Source organism: Equus asinus, chromosome 27 (genome assembly GCF_041296235.1).
Source record: "Equus asinus isolate D_3611 breed Donkey chromosome 27, EquAss-T2T_v2, whole genome shotgun sequence".
NCBI classification, from domain to species: Eukaryota; Metazoa; Chordata; class Mammalia; order Perissodactyla; family Equidae; genus Equus; species Equus asinus.
Window position 1 is genome coordinate 2,005,528 of NC_091816.1, and position 26,858 is coordinate 2,032,385.

At 43.2% G+C, this 26,858-nt stretch overlaps 1 protein-coding gene across 19 annotated transcripts in view; it reads left to right on the forward strand.

Annotated features, from left to right (window-relative positions):
• SLC20A2 (solute carrier family 20 member 2) overlaps positions 1 to 26,858 on the forward strand; it is a 106,834-nt gene that overhangs the window by 47,816 nt on the left and 32,160 nt on the right. For 15 of the 19 annotated variants that reach the window (XM_070499808.1, XM_014837794.3, XM_070499807.1 and 12 more), the window contains 5 exons: positions 5,043 to 5,595; positions 10,023 to 10,163; positions 11,438 to 11,523; positions 14,592 to 14,688; positions 23,590 to 23,706. In XM_070499808.1, the coding sequence (XP_070355909.1) occupies positions 5,307 to 5,595; positions 10,023 to 10,163; positions 11,438 to 11,523; positions 14,592 to 14,688; positions 23,590 to 23,706 (730 nt within the window). In that variant the 5' untranslated portion in view covers positions 5,043 to 5,306. The remainder of the gene's footprint in view (positions 1 to 5,042; positions 5,596 to 10,022; positions 10,164 to 11,437; positions 11,524 to 14,591; positions 14,689 to 23,589; positions 23,707 to 26,858) is intronic. The other 4 variants (XM_070499813.1, XM_070499814.1, XM_070499811.1 and 1 more) reach the window with 1 other exon arrangement.

Consider the following 26,858-nt stretch of genomic DNA (forward strand, 5'->3'; position numbering starts at 1 on the left):
AATTTAAGAATGTAAAGGAGGTGTTTTTATAAGCTGTTTAAGAATGATCTTAATCGAAACTCCTTAGGACAAGATCTGCATCCTAAATGTTGAAAGAAAAAAATTTCTGCTTACTATTCTGCAAACAATAAGATTCCAAAAACCTTCCATTTTATTTAAATATTATCAGGAAAAGCTAGTCATTTTTATGTCTGAATAGTCAGGCTCACCCACATGGAGCAGAGAGCATTAGATTTTATATCTATGCATTGAAGAGAGATCTGTGTCTTCCTGCTTTGACCCTAGCTTCCAGGAAGATAAGTTCCACACTTTTAGAGGGTGGGTGTGACGCACTTAGGGCTTTCGGGGAGGTATTGGAAAATTACTCTATGTGATGCTTCCACTTCAAGGGTCCTCTGCGTGGGGGACCTGGCTCCTTCCCCTCCTCTGTTGGAGGGAGAGCTTGGCCTGTGCAGTCCATGAAATCTCAGGGAAAAGCTCCTCATAGGCCAAAAGAAAACCAATGGAAAGGAGGTTGGCTGTGGGCCGATCCTTTGAACCTGCAAGGTCCCTGGAAGGAGTCATAACTTAAGCCACCATCTGCCACAGACCTGGTTGTCCGGGCCTGGCAGTGCCAAGTGAGGAAAGGGCTGGACTCTGAGGCTGAGGGAGGAGAGGGGTGCTGCTGGGAGGGCTGGACAGACACCTCCGCACGTTTGCTTGGAAAGGTCATGGGTCATCGTGGATGTTACCTTTGACAGCATTTCACAGCAGGGACCCTTCCACCCAAACTTCTTTTTGTATAAATGTCTATTAAGTGCTACAACTCAGCAACATTCCTGTTTTTAAACCGTGTGCAAATCTACCTAGAAATATTCTGAGAATGTTTGTTTTCACTTTTTCTGTAATGTTGCTAGTAAAATTCCTAGTGTGGATAAGAGGATATTAGGTAGAGTTGAAGCAGATGCTCATAGAGGAAACTACAGAGAGAGGATCTGTAAGCATTTAACTCAGGAGTCCTGCCGGGGCTCTCGTGGGGCCTGGGAAAGACGTAGAGCTGGTTCAGAGATCAAGGAACAGAAGGGATGGCAGGCAGAACTGACAGTTGAGAAGCTTGTTCAGAAGGCATTGAGGCTACTGAGAAAAGTTTGGGAGACAGAACTTATGAAAGCCCTCAGTACCTCTTGCAATAATTCGAAACACTGTAAAGTCTCTGTTCCTCAAATGCAAGAGGTCGGTGGCATTTAAAAATTGAAGAATATCTTGTAACCTTCAGTCCTGTGAATCCTAGCCATACAGGGACTTTCATCTAGGGGAAGGAGAGAGAGTTAGGAAGCCTGTTCTAACCCTCCTTCGTGTTCTGACCTTTTTCAGAAAAGCCCTTGAGGAGAGTTAGAAAGAACCAAGGCATTAGCTGGAAATTCTAAATAGCATTGCATCCTTGTGAGAACCCTCCCTGAGGAAGAGACGAGGCGTCTCTGTGATACGCTCTGTGATACGCTCACACGTTAGACCTCTCTGCCTCCCCACTACGTGATTTGTGTGAACTCACGTGTTGATTCCTTTTCTTAACTGTCTTTGATGTCATGTCTAGGCTTATTCGTCCCAATATTAAGTAAATATTTACCCAAGTTTTTACTTATTCTCTTCAGGTTTCCATTTTTACATTTAAATCAACTTTAAATTATAACTTTGGTGTGAGGTAGGTAATTTTTTCCCCTTTTCAGATAGGTAGCAGTTAACAAGTTGTCCCAACATCATTTATTGACTAAGTCAACCTTTCCCCACTGATTTGATTGCCCACCTTCAAAAGCCTACTTTTGAACAGCCAGCAATTTCAGGTCATACCTGGTCAGACCTCAGCCACTCCGAATTTGGGCTTTCTATATTCTTGACAAATTACCGTCATGGCCTTCTGCATGACGGTCCTCTGGCCTGGCAATGGCCCGGTTTCAGCAGCATTGCCATCTTTTTCTATGCAACAGATCGTGTAGTTATTTAAGCACTTTGTCTTATTTTGCTCATGTGGGATAAAAATTAATGGAAAAGGGAGAAAATCAAGGTGTTGATACTTGCAATAAAAGAGGCCTTATAAATATAGTACAAGATAGAAATCATTTGGTCTCAAAAAAGTGGTAAGCTTTTCTCAACCAGATGCTTATTGGACTTAAGCTGGTTAGCTGAGGGTGTGAACATGAAGGAGAAAAGCCAAATTAAAGAGCATAGACATGATTGTGGGAATCAGTTATGTAAGATTAACTCAGTAGGGGAGGGAATCCCTGGTCTGAAATGATACCTTTGGCACCATAAAGACGGTTAAAAACCTTCTCGAGCAAAACTGGGCTGAGAACATACCTGCTTTGGCGCCTCATCCACCTGCTGTCTCTTCCGTGCTCCTGTCATTTACTTCTGTCTACAGTGTGTCCACAGGTGAACTGTGGTGGAACCCCGCCCTACGACCTAAAAACAAAACCGAATACAATGCGAAAGAGAAAAACACCTACTCAGTTATTCTCAGCCAATTCCACAAGTCAATAACTATCTACCCTCTCTCAACCCCCATATGCAAACCTCACCATCCCATTGTCTTCAACCGCTGAAATGCCTCTTTAAATCATTTCTCTTCCCTTGATCATCACTACCGCCCTGGGTCCAGGATACCTCATCTTATGCCTGCACCGTGCAGTAGCCGGGTGATTCATCTCTCCACATTCACTCTTGTCTCCCATCCAGTCCATTCTCCACACTGCAGTCAGAATGACCTGGAAGTCTGAGCATGTCAGTACCCCTCTGATTAGAAGCCTCCATCGGTACCCCGTTGTTTGCATGGTGGCCGCAGTCTTTAATAGGGCCCACCTCAACTTTCATCATGGTTTCCTCACACTGCCTGCCTCCAGCCTCCTGTCCTCATTCTGCTCCTTCCCACCTGCGAAATGTCTGGAATGCCTCCTCCAGTCCCCGAGCCCACTCCCACCATCCTTAGATTGCAGGTGAGCCTTTCCTGCCCTTTCGGACCAGTCATGCCCCCAACCTTTGCTCTCGTGGTGCTGTGTGACCCGTGCCTCCTTCCTTTGTAGCACTTTTCGCAGTTTATAGCATACATCCCTGTGTTTGTTTGATTAGTGCCTGTTTCCCTCCCTGGACTGTGAGCCCGCGTGTGCCAGGACCACATCCTTCTTCCCTCCTCGTCTCCGGGGAGGCTCTCGGTAGATGTTTGTGGACTGTTCCTCTTCTTTGCCCTGTTGGCAGCCAAACCTGACAAAGCTTCATCAAGAATTCTGGATAATATTGGTCCAAATATTTTTATTTTGCATTTTCATTTATAGATTTAATGTGCCCATCATATTAATAAAATACTCTTTCAGTGGAATATTGTCTTTTGCCTTATGGGTGGATTTTCCTTTGTCTCACATGGGGTCTGAATCTGCAGAAATGCATAAGCTACAAATCTTAGAAAATGATAAGATCTATCAGTGTACATTTTCTATTTAATTTTATGCCTATAACATTATGTACATAGATGGTTCTCCATATATGTTTATTGATTATTATATATTACTTTAATGTGAAAAGCACATAACCACAGTATATAGTTTTGGAGGAAAGGAAAAGATCATCTATAGCACTACCACTAAAACTCAACAGCTGTTACAATTTTAGGATGTTACCTTTTAGTCTTTTTATATGTCTTCTTAATGTTGCCATAATCACAATGCACATAAAATTTTGTCTGCTGTTTTTCCCAAATAACCTTAATGTTGATGGATCGTTATATTGTATATGAGCCTAATTTATTCACTTCAATTCAATAGACGTTTATTAAGAACTACACTGTGCTAGATACCATTCTGTACGCCTAATCCCATTCAAAGAAAACACACAGGTTTTATATTTTGACTATATTATAATAGAATACCATAGTACTGAAGCTTTCAGTCGCATTTTTACTTCACAGATATATTAATTTTGTGACATCTTCTCTTCATCCCAGAAGGAGGAACATGAAGGCTTTTCTCCATTTGTTAGGGCTTTCACATGCCAGGCACCATTCTGTGTGCTGGAGAGCCAGCAGTGCATCTGACAAAGTCCCTGCGTCCTAGTGAGAGGAGACAGACAAGAATGAGTGAGTGAGTGAATGAATGAGTACGGTGATAGTAGAAAAGAAAGAACGCCGGGTGAGAGGGATGGCAAGTGGCCTGGGGGCAGGGCTGCTCGTTCACAAGGTCAGGGGAGGCCTCTCTGACGGTGACATTTGAGCAGAGGCCCAAATAGAGTGAGGAGCAGCCATGCAGCTGTCAGGGAGGCTTTTCCTGGCAGAGGGCTCAGCAGGTACAAAGGCCCTGAGGTGAGAGAGCTTGGTGCTTTCAAGGAATAGCGAAGAGCCGGTAAGGGAAGGAGTGGACAGGAGCGGAGGTCGGCGACAGGATAGGGACAGGATTTGGCACGGGCTTTAATAGGATCATTTTGTTTCCCAGGCTTCTCTGTTCCTTTGCGAGGCCCTTCAGTTCCCACTCTTGTCACCCTCTGGATGAGTCACTTTGTACCAGAAGCTGTAACCTCTCTTTGAGACACACACAATGGATCATAATGTAAAGTGCGCATTCCTTAGGTGTAAACGTGCAAGGAGAGAATTAGCCACACCCCGTGGTGTCACAGACTCACATTTGGTAATCCCTGTTCTAAGAAATGAGGGGTATTTGAAAAACTTGCTAACTCTGAATTTCTCATTTCTTTATCTTTTGCTCATTTGAGGCAATTTTTCCTTTTTGAAAATAATGACTGCATATATTTTTCAAATTGCGTGAAATCGTATCCTATTAAGGCTTACTATCAGTCTGTAATTATAAAGTATGCTCCAACCTCTGACATTCTAGAAACCAGCTTTTTTAGGGGGGAGGGGACAGTTAACCTAATTATAATCTTCCTAGAGTTGCTTTTTGGTTAGATTTGTCACATGCCAAAATCAGACCCCATTAGCAGGCTTAAGACCTTGATTTCTGAAAGGACGGACTGTTACAGGTCTCGCAGGGTGAGTGATTGCTTTTGTTTTCTTTCTGTTACAGGAGGAGACATCACAGCTTTCCCAGATTGGGAGGAAAAATATGGAATGTGTTTTACTGCTGACTGAACACAACCAAATGAACTGTACTGACAGGAGTTTGAAAACCAGCAGTTAGCAGTTTGCTTGGGCTCTGACATTGTCCAGCACTTTCCAGAGCAAACTCACTGTTTACAAGAACTCTCAGCCTTAGGACGTTAATAACCTCAAGCTTCGTTTATTTAAAATATTTCTGCAAAAGAAAAGTACCCGGAGCTCGCTTTCCAAAATGGCCATGGATGAGTATTTGTGGATGGTCATTTTGGGTTTTATCATTGCTTTTATCTTGGCATTTTCGGTTGGTGCAAATGATGTTGCCAATTCATTTGGTACTGCTGTGGGCTCTGGTGTGGTGACCTTGAGGCAGGCGTGCATTTTGGCTTCAATATTTGAAACCACTGGCTCAGTGTTATTGGGAGCCAAAGTAGGAGAGACCATTCGAAAAGGTATCATTGACGTGAACCTGTACAACGAGACAGTAGAAACACTAATGGCCGGGGAAGTTAGTGCGATGGTTGGTAAGTAGCGTCATTCTTTACACCCATGAGAAATGTGTCCACTCCCTACTTCCATACAGTACTTTTGTCATATCCATAAATGTGGTTTTTGCTTTAATTTTTCAAAAACTGGTTTGATGCTTCCTATTTACTCTATCGTATTTTTGCTTTCTGCATTTTAATTTAATTATGGTTTTTTCAGTGTTCAAATGTCAAGCAAACATTTATTTTCTCATTTTTAGCAAACTTGGTTGTTAAAATAGATTTTGGCTAAGTGAATGCTTTTCATAAAGTACAAAAAAAGATATTTGTAGAATAGCTCTGTCATTTTAAAGCTGTTTGAAAGTTATTAAAGAAATATCATGTCTAAGTGAATGTGTTTGAAAGGTTTACTTATGAGATTTCCTTGAAGGTTTATTTCTGTTTTTTCATAGATTTTTCATCAGTTAGGATGCAATTTTTTGAAAGCTTGGATGCCAAAAAACAGGATTTATTAATTTAATGATGTATTCTGAGTTTAAGTTTCAGAGCAGTTACCAAATGAATCTTAAGTGCTTATGTTTCAAGAGATTCTGATCTTCTGTGTTACTTGTAATCCTGTTGTTGGCTTTTGTTTTGATTATCTGATCCTACCTCTGGGAGCTCCATTTGGTATGTTTGTCTTGTTTTCTGGCCAAGAGATCATTGGTATGTCACCTGTGTCCAGGATGACCTTTTATTGGTAGTTTCAGGTTGTCCAGATGAAGAGACGTGTTGAGGGCCGTGCGCTATGTTAACACGCAGATTGACTGGTCGGACAGTGATTTCTCCATGGCCCCGGTGGCCGTGGACCTGAAGCGCTGTGGGGTGCTTCCTTATGTCCTTGCTGCAGCTGGAAGAAGCCTCAGGCAGGAATGCCTCCAGTGCAGCTGCCAGCACGCTCTCTCTGCTCGCCTCTAGGTAGATGACGGCACAGCCATGGCTGAGCTGTACAGGTAATTTGGTTAGGGAGGAAAGGGTTAGAGAGGAATTCTGCCACCTTCTGCTTTCAACAGGACCTATCCTTTTGTAGGTAGAGTCCTGCAGTAGGAGATAAGATGCTGGTGTACCAAGAATGCAGCTACCTTCCACAGGTCCCTAGGTATTTGTGATTATCACTAGCATTTCTTAAGCACCCAGAATGCGGAGATTATTTGCCAAATTGAAGATGGCCCATCGTGTTTTTGTTACAGCAAGTTAGTCTGAGAAGTTGCTGAGGCATTCGATCTGCAACAGACAGTGTAGGAGGTATTAACTGTTACCCAGCACAGCAGGCTGATGGGCCATGCTCTGGAGTTCGTTTCTCAATGTCTTGTGGTTTAAAGATGTGAGGTTCACGATGCTTTAATCCAAAAGCTATTGTAATGACTGAATTGTACTTGCCTTCACTGAACTTGTGTTTCCATTGTAGTCAGATAGGATCAAAATTACAGTTATTTGTAAAATTTACCCTGATAGCCATGATAGATATGAGACATAATATCAAAATTGAGATTTTTCCAATCAGGATGACGTGGACAAGATATGTTGAAAGTAAGGGAGAAATAAAGAAAAACATAAAGTTAAATCTTAAGGGAAGTGTCTCCGTTCGTTGGATGACCTCGGGAATGGTGCTCGTTAGCGACTCGTTAGTGCATCTGCCCCGAGGCTCCAGCAGTCAGAAAGCCTCGTGAGCTGAGCTTCACGTCGCTGTGGACTTTTCGTGTGGACGGTATAACTTGTCCAATGTTTCAGTTTTCCCACCCCTGGCCTTTGGCTCTTTACTGAAAGAATGAAGAATACTTACCTCAACTAGAATTTAGGTTAACCAAAGCAATTTGGGGTTTTGCTTGAATAACTTGATTTTGTTTGCTTTGGTTTCTTCCTCTTTTTTTGTTTTTGGTGGGTGGTTAGAGGAGTCTCAAAGCCTATTTTGTTGGGAATTTGTGTGAGTTACCTAGATTTTTTTAAATTGGATTCCTTTCAAATGGGAGCTATGTAAATTTAACATGGCGGTATAATTATTATTGGCCAAAACCAAAGCTGAATCTATTCACGTGCCTGAATTCTCCCCATCTTCCTCTTCTAAATTCAGCATCCGTTTCTTCTCTCCATCTCTCTCTCTGTCTTTTTATTCTATTCTATTTTATTTTTTCTCTTTTTTATTAAGAAATGTCTCCTCAAACCCTTGGGTCTCTGTGCTTTCTGGTAGAATTGTGGTAGCGTTAAGTTGGTTGAGGGAAAGAAATTGTTCATGCCAGCTCAGCTTCCTGAAGAAGTTATCTTAGGGCCTCTGGCTCAGCCCGAAAGCAATAGTTAGTCTACTTCGTATAGAACCACCAGTGGCTCCAAAAACCTATGAGAATTCAAAACTCACCGTCTTCTCAGGGAAATGCCCACAACAGCATGAACAATCCGTCTCCTTGAACCACCCCACGAAGTGCACAGCCCCCTTACAGCTTCCTCTGCACCCATGACTGCTGAGCCTTCTCCCCCTCCCCCGAGCCCCTGCCCTCACTGACACCTGCCTGGTTGCCTCCCTTGTAAGCTTGACCCTTTCTCCTGCCATTCTTCCATCTTCCCAGGAACCTGCAGCCTCAGAGGCACCCATCTTTATCCCCACTTCCCCTAGGTTTTGTCTTACACCCTTATCCCGTGCTTAATCCCGTTCCTCTTTGTAGCATATCATTATCTCAGGTTAAAATTATCTCTTTCTTTTCCCCCGCTGTTTTTCTTAACGTTAATGTAATCGCACTTGCCTTCAGAAATTCTTGAGGTTAAGGAGGGCTGTCACACACTCTCACTTTGCTAGGCCCCCTGCCACTGCTCCTTCCTCCCGCTCCGTCTTCCTCTCCTCCTTCCCTCTCTCAGGCAGCCCCATCTTCCGTACCTTTCCTTACAAACCCTCTTGCTCCAGGACATATGTTACAAAGTTGGGCAGAGAAAGGATAGCAGCTTTCAGGAAGGAAAATCTCAGTCTGAATTCATTAGGGTGAGTCTATACCATTCTCTTAACATCACTAGATTATTTTCATTTTTGTAAGAATACAAGTATAAAATTTCTTTCTTAAGTTACGGTTATATGCCATGAAACATTCTCCAAACTCTGGCTTTATTTTTAAAACAACTAATCCCTAAGGAGGCCTGGGCTTAGATGTGAAGGCTTAAGGAATTGTCCCCGGGGAGGCCTGGGTGCTGCCATGGAGCCTGTCGCCGGTTTGGCAGCACAAGGCTGGCCTCTTCTCCTCCCAACACGCTTCAAGGATAGCATGGGCCACAGCCTACTTGGGTTCAAAGGTCAGCATGCCTGGTGCTCATGGAGCAGCTGTCAGTGTGGCTTCACAAACTGGGACCTGCACCACCTGTGTGATCCTCTGTCACGCAGATATTTTTGAAGAAAATGCCAGGGGTCTGCTTAAAAGTGCGGCTGCTGCCAGGCAACCCGATTTCCAGAGTTAACATTTGGGATTAATAACGTGCCCTGCCTATCAGCCAAACCCTTTGCTCCCTTACAGTTAGCGCTATATGAGCTTTTCAACAACTGTTTCTGAAAGTGATCTCTCACAGCCGATGCTTTTAATACTCACTGCAGAATCCGATCTGCTTACGAAAGCGTCCGGAGTGAACTGTAGCCTAGAAAAGCGTTCAGCCTGGAAAAGCATGGTGAAATTGAGGCAAAAGGACACGAAGCAGCCCAAACTAAGGGACCCTCTTAACTCCTAGAGTTAGAAGGCTTGCCAGAGCAGGCAAAGGAAAGGCCCAGTCCTCAGGGCAGGGGCTGAGAGGAGGTGCCCAGCTCTGGGTTAAATATCCTAGTTACTGCTCAAGTGAGGGGCAGAAATACAAAAAGCAGTGTGGGAATACACTCTCTTTCTTTTTTTTATTGAGGTATAATTGACATACAATGTTATGTTAGTTTCAAGTGTACAACATAATGATTTGATAGTTGTGTATTCCATCTCTCTTGTACAGACTAATATGACATAGCCAGTACCTAGCCCTCCTCCTTACGTGACCATCAGTCATAACTACAGCCAGATCTTTGCCAGCATGCAGCCTTTCTTGTTTCTCTTGTTCATCAGCATCTTTAATCTCTTGCTTCCTCTTGGCCACACTTCACGTCAGAACAAGTTCATTGTCAGCACCCTTAACCTAAGTGTGACAAAGGCAATTACTAGCTGGCATCAGGAGACTTTTCTTTAAATACTTTTAACTACTTTTCTTTAAATAAGTCACCATTATTTCTTCAGTGTTGAAGAATGTTCCTTTGACTAAAGCTAATTGAGTGATTTTTGTCAGAGCTTTAGCACTTTGTAAAGAAACAATCCATAGAAAATCAGCCCCAGGGAGTTGTTGCTATGGAGAACAGTAATCTGGATTTCTTCCTGTGGGGCTGTTTTAAGAACTGTACTCTGTATCTGACTTTTCTTTTTTTATCTTTCAAACTGTAGGTTCAGCTGTCTGGCAGCTGATTGCATCCTTCCTGAGGCTTCCAATCTCAGGAACTCATTGCATCGTTGGCTCCACAATAGGATTCTCACTTGTTGCAATTGGTACCAAAGGTGTGCAGTGGATGGAGCTTGTCAAGATTGGTAATTGCCATTTCTTTTACCTGTAACAAGGAAAGTTTACATTTTCTAGAGTAAGTTTTATTAGAAGTTACCATTATAATATATTTTTCCCTCAAATGGTAAGCTCTAGAAGACCTACATGGGTAATATATTTTCCCTCAAAATTTCTGTTCATAGGAATTGTGAACTACTATGTGTTAGACAATTTTTTTAACTCCAGGCACTCTTTTCAAATATCTGTCTCTTGTTCCCAGGCAGAAAAGAAGTTTATCTGATTGAAGTCAGCCTGTAGTCAGAGGGAAAACTAGGTTGTGGTGAGTCAGAGTTCATGGTCATGGGGGAGCCTGGAAGTGAGCCCCGTGTTCTTTACCTCACAGCATTCACGAGGTCGCCAGCTGCCCTGTAGAGGAGGCACTCCAGTGTTCCTTCTGGGTTGTAGGCTTCCCAGAGGGGCTGTTCTAGGGGGTCTGATGGCCTGCCTCCTGGCTCTGGCTTTTAGCAGGAGGGAAATCCATTGAGACCCATAAGTACCAACCCGCCCATTGTGAAAAATATTCTCTTTCCCCGTCTCTGTCCTCTGGGTTGCTCATCCTTTTAAGAATCACAGTGGCCTCAGGAACTCTAGGTTGAATGGATTCTTGACCTGCCAAGCAGGGACACAGAAGCCAGGAAAATTGCCTTAGATCCCATTCTTCTAGAATAGTGGTTCTCAACTCTGAGAATTACCTGGGAGAGCGATTTAAAAATATTAATGCCAGACCTCATTCCAAACCTTTTAAATGAGAATTATGGGGGTAGAGCCAGAGCATTACTAGTTTTTGAAGACTCCCCGGGTGCTCCCAATGTGCAACCAGAGTTGAGAACTACTGGGCTAGAGGCTAAAGTGTCACGATGGCAGTACCAACTGAACTTGGACAACGCAATGGAAGGGAGCCCACCATTTAGATAACCCTTCCTGTTGGAACAAGGACCGGTCTCCCTATGGACTGATAAGAAGAACAGGCAGAAAGGGCTCAGAGGGAATCAAAGGAAGCTGTCCTCTGAGGCTAGAACATGCTGGACTGGGTGCCGGAAGTGTGCTCAGTTCTGCGGGACTGTGCGTCTGTGTCGAGGATACGTGTGTGAGGGCCAGCTCTGCCAAGGGAGTAGGGCTTGTGAGGTTCTGAGTTTAGGTAGTAATTCCAGGATTATTTATTAATATATGTGCTTATGTTGGTTATCATTGTATTATATAAATATGACCTGAATTAGGTGGCATTTTAACATTCATTAGATTTCTTTTTTTAACTATTCAGTTGCTTCTTGGTTTATATCTCCACTGTTGTCTGGCTTCATGTCTGGAGTGCTGTTTGTACTGATCAGAATTTTCATCTTAAAAAAGGTAAGTGAGGCTTTTATTTTTTTTATTACGTTTTAGAACTAATTTTGGTTCTACTCAGAAGAAATCTATAGTGAGAGGGTCATAGGAATAATTGTATTTTTACGTTGTTTGGGCACAGCACCCTGGAGTCAGAATCAGACTTTATCATAAAGTATGCGGAAAGAGTCAAGGCCGAGTACACAGGGCTCCCCAGAAACCAGCCTTGTCAATAGTGTTTCTTCCCCTGTGGTTTGGTGCATTAGTCAGCACTCCCAGGCATTGTGCTCAGAACTCAGAAAGGAAAGGTAAGTATTTCCTGAATGTTAAACAGAATAGAGTCAGAGATAGTGTTAAGATTTTGAAATTGACTGTCACTAAAAACAGCTGGAGAATTTCTGTGCCCAAATGTGAAATGTTTTCTATTTTTTAATGGAGAAAGCAAGCTTGAGACACTGCCTTTTTTCTATCCTTGAGGAAAGGATAAAAAGAAGGAAATATATCTATTGGGGTGCGTTTTATCAAAAATAAAATGAGGGTCCGGCCCCGTGGCCAAGTGGTTAATTTGCACGCTCTGCTGTGGCAGCCCAGGGTTTCACTGGTTTGGATCCTGGGCGCGGACATGGCACCTCTCATCAGGCCACGTTGAGAGGGCGTCCCATATGCCACAACTAGAAGGACCTGCAACTAAGATATACAACTATGTACCAGGGGGGATTTGGGGAGATAAGGCATTAAGAAAAAAAAAAGTGGCAACAGTTGTTAGCTCAGGTGTCAATCTTAAAACAATAAATAAATAAATAAATAATAAAATGAGATTAAAATAAAAACTTACTGAGATCGGTATTCTAGAAAGAAACTTGATTGCATTTTTCTCTTTGACTGTCAAGTGGTTGTTGCAGCGTTTTCTAAGCCGTAGCGCACGCCTTTGATCCCTGTGTTGCAGCACACGCTGAGCACACGAGGCGCATGCCTATCTTCAGCTGTCTCCTGCTGGAGGAGGCAGCCATTTTTTCTTGGCACTGCCTTGCAGTCTGTTGACGGGCTCATTCTCTTGGATCAGGACAAACTCGCCCCTCCTTCCCCTGGGCTCCCGCCATACTAATATTTCTTTACATCTTGGAAGACGCTACCTTCTGTCACCTGCTAGCCTTCACTTCTTTTATTTCCTCTGCCTGGAACCCATCCTTGCCTGGCAAACTCCTGCTCCTACTCAGCCTTCAGGTGTCACTTCCTTGGAAGCCTTTCCTCTCCCACCCCAGGTTCTGTTGGTTCCCTCTTTTTTAATACTCCCGCAACACTCTGTACTTTCCCCTCATTGCTCTATCATGTTGTACGCTGTTTTATTTCTTGCTTAGTGGCCTGTTTGCTATTTGCCTACAAAATCTGAGAGTAGAAATCATGACTGTCTTGTTCACTTTTTATTCCAGTACCTAGCACTGTGCTTAGCACTTCAAAGTTGGAATATTTATTGAGAGGGAATGATGGATGCTTGGATGGGTGGCGGGTGAGGGATGGATGGATGGATGGATGGACGGGAAGAAGGAATGAAAGGAGAGAGGGAGAGAGACAGGAGGGAGGAAAGGCGACAAGTCTTAATGAGACGTTGTCATTTGAGTTTTAAGGATAGGTTATTTGAGAAAATGTAAAGTGATTCAATTGAAAAACATAAACTCAGGACATATGTACCTTCAGGACTTGTTGGTTGGGAGTCTTTCTTTAGCAACTCTTATCCCCGAGAAAACAACATTTTGGAAACCAGGGTCAGTAGGCATTTGAGCATCCCAGCGTTTGGTTCAGTTCAGCCTGGGTTCTTTTCACATGGTCCGTAACAGGTGAGAAGACTGCTGTGCCTCTCATCCCTGGCTCCTGACCGTCACTTCTTCGCATCTGCTCTTCACATCCCCTGCCTGGTCTGGCTGTGACTCTCATGCAACTGAATCTCTTTCTACCCCTGTTCTTACTGCTCCTTACGCCTCACTACGTTTAACTCAAGCCTCTTGACAGGTGCTGTTGGCTACTTGAGACATTGCAGAAGAGGCTCTTGATGAGTTTGCTGTTGTGCAAACTTACTTGATTTCCATACATGTTTGCATTTGGCACTAGGAATCTTTGAGATCATCTCTACTTAGCCTTACTCTTCTAGCTCACATCAATGTTGAAACCTGTTTTTCTTTTTATCATGAGTACGTAAGAGATTTGTATAAGTGTACAAGAGTGTCTCACATGGGTATTAGAAATGAGTCCTTTTTTGAATCATTTAAGCAACAACTGTGTGCCAGTGCTGCATTGAGGAGTTCCCAATCCATATTTGTGCTTCAGAAGCTTCTGTAGATCTGCTGAAAACTCTAAATTTCTAATACTGTCCAGATGTCATTTAGCCTAAAACGTGCGCACTACTATTCTTGTTGAAGTCTTAGGTGTTGGGAATGTTGTACCAGAAGCCTAAAGTTGTAAATAAATGTTTTATTAGACAGAGAACCCACAGTTCTTTTTAACTTTTAATAGCTGAAGGTTAGATACTGTACCTTATGAAAAGATTTTGAGAATCGTAGCACATGGTAACGTACGTGCTTTACGTATTTTAATAGAGCTGAAGTGTTCTGTGTGATGGAGTGCCATAAAATCTAGTAGTGAGGCAGTGGTGTGTAAGTCATTTGACTCTCTTCGGGCATCCTCAGAGGGTCGGGTCTCAAAAGATTTGTTGAAAGTAGGTTGTTAGGGCCAAACCTGAACTTAGCCACAGGTTTTGAAGTAGATGCCGAGCTCTGGGCTTCAGCCCCCAGGAGCTGACCTAACAGTTCTTCACTGTTTCTCAATCTGACATCAGCTGGTGTGATTCCAGTGCATGAACGGGTCTGCTGGGCACAATGGTGGGGTCTTTGAAACAGCATTTGTGTAGGAGAGATGGCCCAGGCCACTGCTGTGTCTGTAGTGTGTGGCAGATCACACAGCAGTGGCACTGCCAGCTGTTTGGGCCACGCCAGTGTTTGGGAAGGTTTTCTGGTGACAGTGTTTTCTATCATTCTGCCTGTGTTGGCTCCAGATGCTCCTGGAATCCTGACCTTCCGCTTTATCTCATTATCATGCAGGAGGACCCTGTTCCCAATGGCCTCCGGGCACTTCCGGTGTTCTATGCTGCTACAATAGCAATAAATGTGTTTTCCATCATGTACACAGGAGCACCAGGTAAGAATCCCTTGGACCCTGAAACCCAGCAGGCGAGGTGTATCGCCACTTAACGGTGTTGGCTTCTTTCGTGCTGGCACTGTTGTTGGCTGACAGTAGAAAGCATTACTCATGGTTATTATGAAGTAGTAAAAATAGTAGTAAGTGCATTGACTTGTTTTAAATACCCAAGAGATATGCGAAATAAAAAGGCAACAGACTTTAAGCCTTAAAAAAGGAAAATTGAAATCCCCATTCTGCCATTCACCCCGCTGTGTTACCTTAGCAGCTTCCTCGGCTCTCTGAGTCTCGGCACATGACTGACACCACATACCTCACTGAGCTGGGGAGGGGCCAGGGAGGCGTGTGGAGCACCTGGGGGTGGCAGCAGACCACACATGGGTGACAGGCCAGGGGAAGCTCTGACGTGGTCTATGGCACAAATGTCAAACTCCCTGGACTTGTCAGACCAGTGAATCCAGTAATTAGAAGCTACCCTTTTTTTTCTAGACACTGAAGCCAATGATGATTTCATTTTCAGAATTACTCCCTTTCTTCCCGTTCTGTTGACTTTTGTTCTTTTTTTACAGGGTTTGGGGCTTTTTAGGGGGCAGGGTTAAAAGTTCTTTTCTTTTGCATTTTCAATCGGTAAAGAAAAACTTATATACAGTGTTCTTATTTGCACACATTGCAATGTTGATGAACTGGTAACATTCGAAAATGCAGTGTTTCTGTACATGTTTTGGTTGAGAAGATTCCTCCTGTTCCCCTTGGTGAGGTGCGCCTCCTACAGCCAGACCCTGAGTACACCCGTTATTGTGGGTGTGAGTACCTGAAGTCAGCAGATATGTTAGTTTGTGTTGTTTTTCTTCTTGTTAATGTCTATGAATAAAGATTCAGTTACTTGCCATATCTGACAAAAATCTCCCCCTCTCTGTTCAAAAGAAAAAATTTCTGCTAAACGGCTTGTCATGTTAAAGTTGAAAAGTGCCCTCTTCCAGAATGAGGGAAAATCATTATTATTTTCCCAAACTAGGTTTTCTCAAGGCAGTTTTGCTCAGATTTTATTTTATTAGGCATATCTAATTATCCATTTGTGTGCTTCAGTACTGAAAATGAAACCCTGTCTGTGAAGGCTTCTTAGCATTGTCTACCCTGCTCTGGCATCTCGGCACCATTCAAAACCTTGATCTAAAGCTGTGAATCCTCGGGATCAGGACTCCCAGACTCTGGGGGCAGCCCGGGGCGAAGCCGCACGGCTGCCGTAGGTCACAAGAGAAGCACGAGGCGAAGGTCCCAGCGATGGGAGCCGGAGAGCTGGGACCTTGGGCTCAGGGACAGTGGCTGGTGGCCGCCAGGGCTTACAGTGCACAGACTGTGCAGCGTGTCTGTCACTGACTGTTTTCATGATATAGAATGAAAACCAGAGGCAGAGGAAAAAACAGTTCCATACCACACAGTGAAGCCCGCTCCCAAGTGTGTGACTCTCCAGCACGTCTGTAGAGCCGGGCAGCCGCGGAGCGCCGGGGGAGTGCGCTGCGGCCCCCTCTGTCCACCGTCCGCGTGCTCCTGAGTCCTTGTTCCTAGTTCCCTACAGGCCCATGGAGCTCAGCTTAGCTGAACAAAAAGCCAGGCAACTGCCGATAGCAGACGCCTCCGGTGCGGGTTTAAGAGGCGGCGTCGCAAAGGCTGCACTGCCTTTGTAGCGCCGAGTCCTGGAAACGGCAATTGGTACAAATAAGGATGATTTATTTTTTATTCTGCGTTTTATTTTTTTCTGCCGTCTGTTCTTATTGCTCCCTGGATCTTCTTCCGAATGTCAGCAGAAATCAACTGTGTGATTTTCATTAAAATTTGACTTTTTCTGTACTTGGCCTATTTTTTCCATCTCTTCTTTTTTTTCTTTTCCTCATCTTTTGCTGTAGTTTTACTGCCAGTTTGCTAAAAGAATCATCTTAATGGGAGAGTAAATTATTCTAGAGAAAATTAAACTATATAATGGATGAGACACTAAGGGTAATATAAATGCTTCATGGAGAGGTTGTGAGAAATAAATAATGTAAATGCTAACTTTTATTGAGTTGAGTTTTACATGAATTAACCCTTTTAGTCTCTGAACTCCTCTTGGAAATTGGTAATATTGCTAACTCCACTTTACAGATGGGAAACTGAGGCACAGCAATGCTGAGTACCCACAGTCATACAAGTAGTAAGGTGCAGGACCAAAATTTGAAGCAGGCATTCCAGTCCTGAGCCCCAGCTCTTAGTTATGACATTGCACTGCTGTATGACGTGGCCTGGGTGAGGCACCTAATATACAGCGCCTGGAACCTAATGTCAACGTTAATGACAATCAAAATACATCCTCCTTGCTATGTTCTTTCCCTTCTCTTCACTCTCTTTAAAAATGGCTTCCTGTATATTGGGAAACCCGGCTATATGTTTTGTGTAAATATTTAATATACAGGTTATGTGAAGAGGGTGGTGACCTCTTTAATTAGGAATGTTAAAAAATCTGTACAAGAATCTTGAAGATCATTACTTAGTTGAAAGCACAGCGTATTCCCAGTGCTAGAGTTAATGCTAAGTAATGTGTTTGGGCAGCTGTGCCCAACCAAACGTCACATTGCTTCCCCTCCCTGAGCCTCTGTTCATTATCACAGGGGACAGTGGGAGGACGTCCGTGAGAGGATGCCATGTTACATGAGATAACGTGGGGAGGGCGCTCAGCACAGTGCCTGGCACATGCTAACTCTTGATGCTGTTAGAGGCTATTGTAGTACCATCAACCAAAAGTAGCCTCATCGTTTTGGCCCTAAGTTGCCAGCATATCCTGAGTCATCCTATCTTTCTATTTTTTCCACACATATTGATATGGAAAATTTCTTACTTGAAGTTTTCCGGGGGGCTTGCCTAGAGGAGAAGGAAGGAGAAGAAGGTCATGCCTCTGAAGGACCCACCATTTTGTTCCTCCACTAAGTCAGAAAAGGACTTTCCTAATATTTTGGTTCCTGGGGAATGTTTCTAGAATATCCAGTAGGTGAGTCCAAGTCTTATTTTTATTTAAACATTGAAGGTTAACTTTGGCCCTTCAAACAAGACTCTAATTGCACACTCTTTCTTCATGTGGGACCTCTCTGCCTGTGCAGCCATATCATAAATAGCCGTGGTGTCATCTTTGGTGATAAGGCTGAGCTGAGAAGAGTCACTTCAACAATGACTCAGTTCATCTGCTCCTTTCAGAAGAAGTCTGCCTTTCTGCCAGCCTGGAATTTATGCTTCCCAGTTCCCTTTCTTTCCTCCATAGAATGTTTGCATTCAACATAGGGGCCTCAGAGATAAAAGGAAAGATGGAAATTCCCTAACAAAAATGAGTGGCAGCATTAATCTTCCCAGTTTCAACTAAGAGGTTTTGATAAATAGCATTTTTATGCGTGGAGATGAATTCAGTGAGGACCCACTGGATGTTGAGTTATGATGTTTTGATTTCCTCTCTTCCTCCATTCTAAGTTATTTTGAAATTGTTTATGTCTTAGGCTTAGTTTGATTTGTTTTGCTTTGCATTTGACATGACTTTTCTCAAAAGTCATTCTTATACTTCAAAGACTGAGTGAGCACTTTAAAAAATCATCTTTGCATTTTTGTCCTTAAGAAAATAATTTGCAAGAAGCAAAAATAACTTTGGGAAATAAAGTGCTCACTTGGTTTGGACACAAGCCTGAAGTTTATTTTTAATGAAAAAGTCTTTGGTTGTGTGGGACCTGGTTTGTGTTCAGCATGTAAAGAATGAATCAGCTGAAATTCATTGCATGCCTCTTTGCGTAGTCAGAGCAGATCACCTAGTTAAGCTTCTGGTCGTTATATATAACTTCTAAGTCAGAGTGTGGTTCCCTAAACCAACAACATGAGCACCACATGGTAACTTGTCAAAATGCAGACTCCAGGCCCAGCCCTAGACCCATTAAATCAGAATTACTGTAGTCTGCCATCTGGGTTTTAGCAGGGAACCCTGTGGGTGATTCTGATGCGTGGTCCATCTGGAGAACCACTGCTCTGATCACCTCTTTACCGTAACCTCCTACCACAAACACTGCCACCTTATTGCGGTTCTTATGTAAAACCGGTGTTCTTCAAAAGTTCCAACTAGCAACCCTCCATCACTCTTTTTTACCAGCAAATGAATTCTCAGACTTAACCAGGCCTGGTTTCTGGCTTCCTCAGGACAGTCTGCACCTGAGACAGGGCTGACATTGCCTCTCCTCCCCCTCCCCTCCCCTCCCCTCCCCTCCCCTCCTCTCCCCTCCCCTCCCCTCCCCCTCCCTCCCTTCCCCCTCCTCCCTCTCCCCCTCCTCCCTCTCCCCCTCCTCCCTCTCCCCCTCCTTCCCGTCCTTCTCCTCCTCTCCCCCTCCTCCTTCTTCTCCCCCTCTTCCTCCTCCTCTACCTCTCCTCCTCTCCCCCTCCCGCTCCTCCCCCTCTTCTTCCTCCTCTCCCCCTCCTCCTCCCCCTCCTCCTCCTTCTTTCCTCCTCCTCCCCCTCCTCCTTTTCCTCCTCCAGTTGCAGCTCTTCTGATCCAGTCCCAAGGAAATCAGAGCATCAACAACCCTCCGGCCCCTGCTGTCTTTGTGAGTAGGAGCTTTGTTCCCAGAGGAGCTCTGTCTTCCTTGTTACCATTTTAAGGTTTCAAGCTCTGAGCTGTAGAGCAACCACAGTGGCTCTTAGCCCTGGGTTGGGGAAGCCCTGGGGTGAGAAGTCTCCAGCATCACCAAGGGCTGGATTCAAACCACACGCAGTGGTTTAAGTTCACTTCCTTTTCAGAATTATTATAAATGAACCCTGATTTGAGAATGCTGGTACCATACACACACACACACACACACACAAATCCCAGTTATAGGACACATTAGGCAATAGCATTTTTTAATTTCAAAGGAATGCTTTATTTTCTTAAGGAAGCTGCTCCAGGATTCCCTTTATGCTTTTTATGCTTCCTCTAATGCTTTGAACATGTTGATCTAAAACCAAGAGAACAAAATGGAAACTAGTAACAGCTATCCGGTAAGGGAGGACTAGTAAAAAGTCATTCTGCAAGGGAGGTCAACGTGTGTGTGTGTGTCACTGTGGAGTGATGTCCACAATATACTGTTACGTTAGGAATGAAAGCACAGGACGGTCCAGACAGTCTGATTCTACGTCTAAGTTTAAAAAAAAGGAAAAAAATTCTGGCAAACATTCTACACTGTGTGTTTGCTTGTATCTAGAAAATACATGGAAAGATACACACCAAATAGTTAGTGTTTCTCTGGGAAGTGGGTTCAAGAGGGGAGAGTGATGAGGAATTTTCCTCTTTGTACATCATACAGTTTTGTCCTGCTGGTATTTGTATAATCACATATTATTTATAAAATTAAAAAGAGAAGAAAGAAGGTTGGAGGGAGAGGCTGATACCCATCAGGGGCATTGGCACACTAATATGGGCTCCAGCCCTATTGGTTTTAGACAAGTTTTATTTATTTTGTAGATTCTAATGATGATTGTTAGACATGAAAAACAAGAAGTGTAACAAAGTCATGACTCTGAAAGACTGTGTTTCTAGAAAGTTCTATTTTCTTCTTCCCCAACTCACTTGAATATTCTGATGTTTGGGGGATTTGGAACAGAACTGTAAAGATGCTTGAGGTTAGACCTAAATCACTATTCACCGTGTCTTTGCTGTTCAGAAACTGGAGGAGCTTGAGGGGAAAGGCCGCTGAGCGGCTGGGGGAGGGCTGGTTCGGAGCTCCCAGCCTTGGCTCCTGGCAGTGCTTTTGGCTGAGGGACCTGGAGCAGTTCAAGCCGTGTCCTACTTTGCCTGTCCACGGAGTGCAGTGGCGCCAGGCCTTATTGCCCTCTTAAGGAGTAATTATTGGAAAACGATTAGAGCCTCACAGGAAGAAACAGAAAATATTTTTGTCTAAAATTTTGTTATGTATAAGTCAACCTTAAGTTTTCAGAAGAAAAAAGCTTTCCCGTGGAAGCACATTGATTCAAGTGCTTTTCTTTGCTGACGTTTTGTGTTTAATTATTTTTTATTCATGAAACTTGATTGTATATATTTGGCACAATTTGGAGGTATATAGCATAAATAACTGCCAGCCTGCATTTCTTACATGCAGGCTTTAAACGTAAATCCTCGTGTTCTTTTGATGCTCTATTAAATTCCTAAACTGCCGCAATAATTTGGCAAGATCCAAATTCGGTCCCCATTCTGTCCCCCTCTCGTCTCTTACTCGCTGTCCATGATTTCCCCCTGGTTTCCTGTGCTCCTTCACTCTTTCCTCCACCTTGATTTCTTACTCTGTCTCCCCCCTCCACTTGGTGGTGTCTATCCCCTGCTCTCCCTTCCAGTTTCTTGTGACTAGGAGGGTGACTTCAGAGCTTTCTGGCCATTGCCCAGCCCAGACCAATGGCAAAGACGGTTGCCATGGTAAAGGTTCAAGTGGCAGGTGACGTTGTAGCTTACTGTCTAAGCCAAGGATCAAGTTTCTCCTTTTCAGGTGTTGGTCCTCACACCCTCTGGAATCCCCCGTGAGCCCACGGAGAGCGTGGAGATGGGCCTGGAGGGATCACATCCAGCAGCCCTTGTCTGCTTTTGCTGTGGGCTCTACTCAGCATGGATGGGGGAAAAGGGCCTGAGAGCAAAAATGTTCACTTATTTAAAAAACGACTTATATAACTTACAAATTGTTTCTCTCTCCCCGCAGTTTCCAGGGCTTGTCTCTCTTAGATCAGGTTAACACAATGAAGTCAAAAGTAGCACAATTAACAGTTTTACCATCAACTAAACCAGGAGCCACAAGGGAAACCTCTTCAAAAAATCAAATACTTTTAAGCCGTAAGAGTGATTGGTGTTGATGTTAATCAGTTTGATGTTGGTAATTAACAGTTACCACTCAGTTGGGCAAGAGGCAGCTGTGGAGTGATCCTTTCTCACGTGTTAGACGCTGCTGACATGAAGATAGACAGCAGAAACCAGGCAGCCGGGCGCACAGGCACAGCTCAGGGAGGTCAGCTGGAGTCATTTACAAGCAGCTCCAAGCCTCCGTTTGGGGCGGAACCGGGCCCGAGCGGGCTGCAGCTTACACAGTGCAGGCCTGCTGGATCCACTGTTTCCGATGTGATGGGGAGTTTGGGAGTGGAACATTCTAGCCCCTAAGAGTCTGTACTCCTGCCAGTGAGCTCTTAGCTGTAATTAAACTAGGTGATTCTGATTTTTTGTTTTTCATATTTATAAATGCTAATTCTCTACTCCCTGTTTATAGAATTAACTACCTATTCTATCTTTTACAATTACCAAAATATTTAATAATACCTTAATTGAATAACTTTGAGTTGGTTTGTATGTATAAAATGGTTAACGATGTAACAAAGCATCATTAAAGATTTATTTAATCTAAGAGCAAAGATCAAAGTTTTAAATAGTTCACGCCTTTAAAACTTTTTAAAACCTTTTAACGATTCACAAAAGTGACGTGCTTATTAAATATTTTAAAAGTTAACAATACAGAAGTATATGTAGTAAGAACTGGAAACCCCCTCCAATTCCCATCTCACCACAGGAGCAACCCTTGTATCTTTCCAGAACTTTCTCTATATATTCCCACATATGATAGGGTGTAAATGTGAGGCTATTTTCTTTCTCTCTCTTTTTTTCTTTTCGCTAAGGAAGATTCCCCCTGAGTTAACATCTGTGCCAGTCTTCCTCTATTTTGTATGTGGGTCACCACCACAGTATGGCCACCAACCAGTGGTGTAGGTCTGCACCCAGGAGCTGGTCCCAGACTGCCAAAGCAGAGCACACTGAACTGAACCACTAGGCCACAGGGCCGGCCCCTGTTTTCTTTTTTTAAACATAAATTGGATCATGCTACGCATACCATTATCCGGCTAGCCTTTCTTACTTAACTAGATCTTGGGTCTCTTTCTTTATCAGTACACATGTATAGATCTACCGCATTTTTATGACTGTGCATTGCAATTATTTCACATTTCCATACTGATGCGTATATTCGTTGTCTTGCAAATTCTTATTATTACAAATAATGCTGTATAGTTCGTTTTCTTGTACGTTTATCTTTGTGTTCCTGCACAAGCATGTGTGTGTAAGTTGTACACCTGTGAATGTGTGTGACATGTGCCTACTGCCACCGGTGACAGAAGATGTACAAAATTCAGAGTGTTGAGCGCTGAGGATGTTACAGTGTTAGGGAAATACGAAGTTCCTAAACCGTGTGCACTTCTCCCCTTTTATTGGCTAGTGTAATTGCAACTTGGTATGCATTATCAGATTTTAATGAAAAGTTTTTCTATGTTGTAATTCCATGAGTTGAGACTTCAGAGAAGTGTTAAGTTTGAAGGTCAATGTCTTTTTAAAAAAACTTATTTCTAAGCTGATTTTAAGAAAGGTTTGTATATGTGGTCAGAGCATCATGTCCATTTAAAGCACGGCTGCTGACTACTGAGGAACCAAAAGAGGCAGCAGTCAGCGGCTCCATGCAGCGTTTCCAGACCTCAGCTTCTCACTGCCCGTGGAGTGGGCTGCCTGTTAGGAGAGAGGATGGTGGACTGCTTTCTTAGCCACGTTTAGATATTGAGATAACACATACGTGGTTTTATTCCCAACTTAATATGCTGTTTGTGCCAAGTTGGTAAAATTTTAATAATTAGCTTACTAACCAGTTTAACCGCATATTCACAAGGTGTAGTGTGTCTTAAACACACAGCTTTCTACCCCAAAAAGTATACCACATTTTTTTGGTTGAGAGTTTTATTAAATACAAAATCCAGGTGATTCGTTTAGGTTTGGGGAATGAAACATACGCTGACATGAGGCTTGGCCTTTCAGAAAGTACCCACTGACAACACTGCTGTCCTTTTTGTTTCCAGTGCTCGGTCTGGTCCTTCCCATGTGGGCAATAGCGCTCATCTCCTTTGGGGTTGCGCTGCTGTTTGCCCTCTTTGTGTGGCTCTTCGTGTGTCCATGGATGCGGAGGAAAATAGCAGGTGAGGGCTTTTGGACTCTTCTGATGTACAAGAGTGTTCCTGATTCCTGAGCCTTCGGATGTAATCCCCGGTTATCCTCACCGTCAGAGGGAAATGGAAGTGTGGATAACCCTGCAACATACACCAAGAAACATGCCCAGTCCTTGTCTCTTGGCTCCTGACTGCTTTCTTTCTAAAACTTTTCCTTGATAACTTGTGACCCAAGTGAGCAGCAGTTCAGTCCCAGTTGCATGGAAACCGGAAGTTGACTGTGCAGTCAAGTTCTACCAGCCTGATGAAAACATGCGTCCTTAGGGAAATGCAAATTAACACCATAATAAGATATCACTTCACGCTCGCAAGAATGGCGAAAAGCCAGAAGAGCAGCGATTCCAAGTGTTGATAAAGAAGTGGAATAACTGGGGCTCTCAGACCTTTATGGTGAAATGTAAAGTGGCACACCCACTGTGGAAATTAATGTAGCAGCTTCCTATACAGTCACCATGACCCAGTAATTCCACTCCTAGGCATTTATCCAAGAGAAATGAAAATACATGTTCATAAAAAGACTTGTACACAAATCATTTAGTCACAATAGCCAAAAACTGGAAACAACCCAAATGTTCATTAACAGGTGAATGGATAAACAAATTGTGGTATATTCATGCAACAGAAGACTTCTTAGCAATAAGGAAAATGAACCACCTGTAAACGCAACAACATAATCATTTTCACAGACGTTATGTCAAGCAAAAGAAGGCAGATACAAAGAGTACATACGGTATGATTCGAGGGAAAGTTAATCTCTAGCATAGAAGTCACTGGTTGCGGTGGCCTGCAGCGGGTTCAGGAGACTGGCTGCAAAGGGTCAGGAGGGAACTTCTCGGGGACATGGAAGTGTGCTCTGCCTTAATTGGGGGAGTGGTTATGGGGTGTACTCGTTTGTCACAGGTCATCCACCTGCACATTTGAAATGCACAAATTTGGGGCTGGCCCATGGCCGAGTGGTTAAGTCCGTGCACTCTGCTTCGGCGGCCCAGGGTTTCGCTGGTTCCGATCCTGGGCGCGGACATGGCGCCGCTCATCAGACCACATTGAGGCAGCGTCCCACATAGCACAACCAGAGGCACTACAACTAGGATATACAACTATGTACGGGGGGGCTTTGGAGAGAAGGAGGAAAAAAACAAGATTGGCAACAGATGTTAGCTCAGGTGCCAATCTTTAAAATAAATAAATAAATAAATAAAATGTGTTAATTTTATTGTATGTAATTTATGCCTCAAGAAAAACAACTTTTGAAAGAACAAGAATATGGCTTAGAAAGCTGCTGGAACTATTTTCCTGCCACTAACAACATAATTGAATTCCAAGCCTTGAGGCCACATGCTTTTACAGAGCTCTCAAAAGAAGTGTTTCCTTTTGTCCTCAGAGTGTGCCTCACAATTATGTTTTAGTGTGGACATACCTGAATTTGAAAACTCATATTTCAGAGAAGATCAGAACAAATGAGGAACATACCATGCTCATGAATTGGAAGACTCAATCTAGTAAGGATGTCAGTTCTTCTCAAATGATCCATAGATTTAACACAATTTAAATAAAAATCCTAGCAGGAGATTTTGTAGATTTAGACAAGCTGCTTTTAAAATTTATCTGGGGGGGCCGGCCCTGTGGCCGAGTGGTTAAGTTCGCGCACTCTGCTTTGGTGGCCCAGGGTTTCTCTGGTTTGGATCCTGGGCACGGACATGGCACCACTCCTCAAGCCATGCTGAGGCAGCATCCCACAGGCCACAACTAGAAGGACCCACAACTAAAAATATACAACTATGTACTGGGGGCTTTGGAAGAAAAAGGAAAAATAAAATCTTTAAAAAAAAATTTATCTGGAAAGGCCACAGAACTAGAATAGCCAAAATAATTTGAAAAAGAACAAAGTTGGAGGATTCATACTTCTCAACTTTGACCCCCTGTAAAGCTACAAGAGAGTGGGGTATTAGTGAAGAAATAGACGCCTGGATCAACAGAACAGGATAGAGTCCAGATATAGACCCAGGCAAATATGGCAAATTGATTTTCAACAAAGTACAAAGGCAGTTCAGTGGAGAGAGCATAGTCTGTCTGACAAATAGTATCAGAGTAATTAGACATCTGTAAGCTAAAAGAAAAGAACCTTGACCTAAGCGTTATACCTTGAAAAACAAAATTAACTCAAAATGCATCATAGATCTAAATGTAAAATAGGAAATACTTTTAGGGAAAAAAAAATAAGGGAAAATTTTTGTGACCTTGGGTTAAACAAAGAGTATTTTTTATATGACACCAAAAACAATTCATTAAAAAAAGTTGATAAATTGCACTTCATCAAAATTAAAAACTATTGCTCTGTGAGAAACATTATTAAGAGAATGAAAAGACAAGCTACAGACTGGGAGAAAGTTTCAAGTCCCCTATCTGACAAAGGACTTGTTTTCAGAATATATAAAGAAATCTCAGAAAACAACATAGATGAAAAATGAGCAAAAAATTTGAACAGACACTTTATCAATAAAGATATGTGGATGGCAAATACATCCATGAAAAGGTGCTCAGCATCACTAGCCATCAGGGAAATGCGGATGATAATCACAATGAGATATCACTGTACACCTATTGGAACAGCTTTAAAAAAAGCAGACGATGCTCAGTGCTGATGAGGATGAGGAGCAGCTGGAACTCTCAGATGCTGCTGATGGGAGTGCTAAACGGTGCAGCCGCCCGAGGAAACAGCTTGGCAGTTTCTTATAAGGTTAAATATACACTAGCCCACTCCTAGGTTTTACCCAAGAGAAATGAAAATTTAAATTCACCCAAAAATCTGTACATGAATGTTTATAGCAGCTTTATTTGTGATCACGAAAAACTAGAACAACCCAGATTATCCACAGAATGAATAAACAGGCTATGGTACACCCATATATTGGAAGACTTCTTAGCAATGAAAAAGAATGAACTATTGATACATGTAACAACTTGGGTGAATCTCTAAGGCATCATGCTGAGTGAAAGAAGGCAGTCTCAAAAAATTACATATCTATGGTTTCATTTATATGGCATTCTGAAAAAGACAAACTGTAGGGACAGAGAGCAGATCCGCGGTTGTCAAGGGTTAGGGCTGGGCCGAGGGTCTGACT